Here is a 5,000-nt window from a genome sequence, read left to right as displayed (position 1 = left end):
GGTATCTAGCAGAGGCCACTGTCCGCAGAAATATTTACGTTGAATGTCAAAAGACAGAACCACGAAAAAGTATCATTAACAACCCAGTATTTGCATCACAAAGACCGGAAGGAATGCCTTCAAAAGGAAATATTTGCTTGAAGAATAAGACCATGTTTAAGAAGTATTGATCTATAATACATTTTAAACAATAATTTGTTTTTCATTTTAACATTTCCTGCACTCAATATGTAGCGCCAAGCAAGGTAGGTACTTGATACCTGCAAATTCTGTTGGTACACAACAACATTCGCGCCTGTGAGTGCGCGCATGTTTTCCTTTTACTCTATTTCGCTTATGAAAATAGGTACAGGACTTAAAAATAAACGTTTCACCAGATCGCATTCTCGCTAAAGAGACCGTCGTGCAGCAGCAGCAGCAGAGGGATGTGTTTTGTGCTAAAAATTATCTCAAAAACACCGCATCTCACAGCTGTTCATGTTGACCAGCCAGATGATACCGGCGGGATACCTTGCGCAGAACGAGAAACTTGTTTTCGTAACGTTTGTTTGAAGCTAAAAAGGCGTCTAATCTGAGAGATGCGGTATAGCTGGGGGACTATTTTTGTGTGAGTGTGAGTTGATTATAATTTTAAAAAATGAGAAGAAATTGAATTCTTTGATGGCAGTTAAACGACAATAACAACAGTATCGCTTAAACCAATCATCAGTGCAATTCTATAGAACAGCCCTCAAGCTACTGACGTCATACAAGAGAGCATACACTTATGATATGTAGAACAAACATGAAAAATGATGCCTTTGGTTTCGGGGAACCACCTGGGGAGGCTCATGTTACCATACCTTAGCACGTAAGCATCGATCTGCTCGTTCCTGGCGAAGCTTATGATTTCACACCGCACCCGTTTCAGCAGCGCATCCCACATGGGTCTGTAACAAGAAAAAGAGAGAGAGAAAGGCTTTCAATAAAGTTTGTATAAATGGCAGCGAAGCTAACACTACACAGGAGTGCAGCAAAGCAGGAGGTGTATGAAATGCAATTTTCTCGCCCAACAAAGCCCCAACAAAAATCGATTATGTAAGCGAGTACATCCCATTCCCATAGCCCATGCCCATGGGATCAAGGGAGAAGTGGAGTAGTAGTTTACACTCAAGGTCAAATTCAGATTTCAGATTCAAACCAGCGTGCACGAGAGCCGATAGAACCGCGTAGAATACGCCGAAACTCATTACATTGATGGGCACGCGCCGAGAGAGAAATAGGGAGGGCGTTTCCGTTTGCATCAAGAACTACATATTGCGCTGGGGCACCTCCACACTTCTTCTTGGCACCAACTTGGCATCGCAGTCTTTAGAAACACGGGAACGTTCTGGATGGTTGAAAATTGCCAACGTCACATCGTATTAAAATGATCCTCCTCATTCCATCAAGACCAGCGAATAGCTGTGTTGATATTCGAGTTGGCTGAGGTTGCATAACTGCTGAAACATTGCTGCAACAGTGAGCGCATCGATCGCGCCGGGTTAGCATTTTGGTAAACAATTAACTATGCTTACAGTTCTTGCTTTGCTTGCAGGATTGACCCGTCCCTTTTCTGATAGGATATACAGCCTTGCAGCTTGTGGAGTATTCGTGATGGACGTAGGAAAGTAATGATTGATGTGCTTGCATGATTTCCTTCCGACAGCTGACACAACAATAAATCGAACCAACGGTTAATTCTAGCTATTATTATACTTATTGCTACTTATCGCGTCTATAGGACAGATAATTGACCTGTCCTGTTAAAACAAAACTTGGTTCCAGGCTCGGTGAAACTAATTCACTCAAAGCAATAAACGCGTTTGCTATTGCTACTTCGGTAATAAACTTTTTATCGGGCTCTGGAACTGTGGCTATTTGTTCAACTAAAATTCAGGCAACTCTTGTGAAACAGAATATGGCCATCTTCTATGTGCGGTATAAATGCCTGCCAACCTCCTCTATGAAGCGCGCGTCTTTTAATCATGAAGTAGGGCAGCTGGACGGACGATGCATGTGCGTCATATACGGCCGCAGTTCCGGCAAGACGCGCGCCTGCTCCAGCAGCTGATCTCTCCCCACCAGCACGCCGGTTAACCCTAAACGCCACGTGGTGATGCTGATCCTCTTCTCTCTCATATGCCTCTCTGAAGCCGGTTTGCGCCGTCGGTAACATCGACGGGAACGCCGTCGATTGATGATAACCTTTTGACCGTTCGATCGCAGACGAACGGCGAGCCGGCTTGCTGTATAATCGGCATACTTTCCAATGCGGCATCCAGACAGACATGGGAATGCAATGATAAGCCTCGGTTCGTTGACAGAAGCAAGAACAGATGATTAAACGGACACGGCAGTCGTTTTCTTGCCCATATCATCAAGCCTTATCTGAACGTACGGGCACAAGTTATCTGCCTTCGAGATCCAAGTAAACCTGCGGTGGGATAATCGAAACGTGCCTACAGTGTGTGTATATACAGCAGGCAAATAAATGATGCCATAGAGTTTCTGAGTCATGTTTAAGTTAGCTAAACCCACAACAGCATCATCGGAACCACAATCAGGCGAGCGGGCGAGTTTGTCGCCTTCCTCCCCGGACTCGTCGCACATCCGAAACGAGTGTGTGAGTAACGGGGTTCGTCGGTTTGCCGGCTGTTGTGCGGCGGCGCCTTCGCCGGTGTGCGTGTGCGAACGGTTCCTCGACATTCGAAACTTTGTTCTGGAACGTTCCACACACGCCTTTTGCGATTTCTGGTCCGCTTTGCTGTTCCCGATGGTCATCAAATTGCTGGAGAAACTCGAAAGCTGAATAGTCCAAGTAGGCCAAGAACCACAGTGTGCCTTTACGGGAGTCTGGTACGAAATTACGGTGGATGATTTATCGATTGATGGCACGCCTACACAGCGCGATTAATTGCTGTCGATAATGCTGCTAATTGCATTGCGAACGCGATGACCGATTACACATCCTAGAAATCAGTATTTACAGGCGGAATCCGTGAATCATGCGACAATTCCAGTGGCCAAGTACACAAACACATATGGCATTTGCTAAACGAACGACGATTGTGTTAATGTCAACCCTTTTGTGTGGCCAATATGTAGAGAAGGAACGTAGAGAGCATCGTCCGTGAATATCACATGCAGAGCAGGAAGGATTCACGTGCTGGTGGTGTGAACAAACCTGCAGTGAAACTCACGCGACCAACACGTGAATCGTGGAGCCAACGATAGAAAAGGAAATCCTCTCGAGCCGCCACGGCAGACAACCTTGGAACACCCCCGGCCGAACAGAGACCGCCGGTATTACCTGCACCGGAGCGTATGCTCTCACGCACACCAAACTATTTTGCGCACGTGCTGCGCCCTTCACCGGCCCCGGCTCCGTGGAAGCTGTGCGAGGAGGGAGGAGAGAGCAATGTTTTCGGGAATTGCTGTTGGCAGCAAGGAAAATTCCCATGGCGCAGGGATGGGGGACACAGTAACGCGCATTGGAAATTGCGACGCATGTCCTTGGACAGTATAAATAGATCCATCATTCCGGGTGCCCTGTACGGCTCCCCTAGCACCTTTCCATGCTACTAGGAGTGTCTGCAAAAAAACCCATAAGCCAGCATAAAAATGTCGTAGAAAAGGGGGGCAACCAAAGCCGCATTACATAATGTATCTCTCGCCAGAGCGCTCGCGATCCGTCGGTTTCGGTCAACAAACACCACAGCTGAGAGCTGTCATCAAAAAGTGGTACGCGGGGAGCGTGATGATGTGAGTTGTGGTGGTAGAGCACGTCCGGCGGGCGCGATATCTGCAACGCTATCATGTACCACTGCGACCAGCTGGTCTGCCGGAATGTGCTGGACACAGCAACACATTACAGTCACCCATTTCCTTCCTGGTTTGCTCCAAAGATTCGATCAACGTCCTCGAAAGATCTCTGAAAGGACCCGCGGAGGCGACCTCGCCTTCTAGGACCCACGCACACACGCCCATTTTCGCTAGCCGGACAAAAGGCAAAGGGAAAACCAACGCAGGGAGCAGTCGGTGAAAATTTAGCAACCACCAACACACACAGGCGCGCGCAAGTGTTGGCCGATTGTCACCTTGCAAGCGGTTCTCCCCCTGTCCGTTCTGTTGGCCTGCTGCATCGGGCGAAAGTGTTCAGCTGATTTTGAAAAGCGCATAGTCGCCGTATCGCACATACACACAGTCAACAGTCGGGCGCGTACACCGCGCCAAAGGAAAGGGAAATTTTCTCGCTTTGTTCACCTCGATAGCGAGCGACTAAAGCACAATCTACCGGCCAGAAGTCACGCCCGGGAGGCGGATCTTACCTGGGTATTTTCCGCAGATCGGCACTCTGGTCCGCCGGGTTCGGTTCGAACCAGATCTCCAGCAGCTTCTCCACGCCCTCGAAGAAGTGCATATCCTCTCTGCTGCCACTGGCGCTGCTATTGTTGCTACTACTGCCGCTACAACTACTACTACTTATGTCCTCCGTTTCGGCCATTTTTCCTCCGATTCAGCAGCAGATCTGCGGGGCGGGTTCTTCTAGGTTAACACTTTCACACGGTTTCGCGAAAATCGAACCGGCCAATATTGGCTCTAGCTGGGTGGCGGAGCCTGCAAGGATACTGCTTCTCTTTAGGACACACTCACGCACACACACTCGCGCGCGCACACGCAATCTGATGTGTGATTTTGGTCTAGAACAATCTTCGCAACGGCGACGGCGACGGCGGCAGAGGGTACGTGCCGTTAAAGCGGAATCAGCCGAAACACGTGGAAGAAACTGAGGGCGGAGGGAAACACAAAAAAGAGAAGGCCACGCGCGCGCGACGCACTGCTGATATGCGATTTTCTTTGCCCTTTTGTTTCGCGAAATTCTGATTCCGCCAGCCACACCACACCGTGTACCCAGCAGGAGCAGTAGCACACACACACACACACTGGGATTGGTGAGGGAAAGCGATTTTCTTTCGCTG

General features: G+C 48.8%; 1 protein-coding gene across 1 annotated transcript in view; it reads right to left on the bottom strand.

Moving 5' to 3' along the window:
• The window catches only part of LOC125949649 (S-adenosylmethionine decarboxylase proenzyme), a 10,391-nt gene that overhangs the window by 5,325 nt on the left and 66 nt on the right, over positions 1-5,000 (bottom strand). Inside the window, exons 1-2 of the mRNA XM_049676905.1 lie at positions 4,350-5,000; positions 843-929 (exon numbers count right to left, since the gene is read on the bottom strand). The exon at positions 4,350-5,000 is cut by the window's right edge and continues 66 nt beyond it. Coding sequence (XP_049532862.1) covers positions 843-929; positions 4,350-4,525 — 263 coding nt within the window. The 5' untranslated portion in view covers positions 4,526-5,000. The remainder of the gene's footprint in view (positions 1-842; positions 930-4,349) is intronic.

This window comes from Anopheles darlingi, chromosome 2, assembly GCF_943734745.1.
Source record: "Anopheles darlingi chromosome 2, idAnoDarlMG_H_01, whole genome shotgun sequence".
Taxonomy (NCBI): Eukaryota; Metazoa; Arthropoda; class Insecta; order Diptera; family Culicidae; genus Anopheles; species Anopheles darlingi.
Note: the sequence above shows the minus strand (reverse complement) of the source record. Positions and strands in the feature narration are given on the sequence as shown.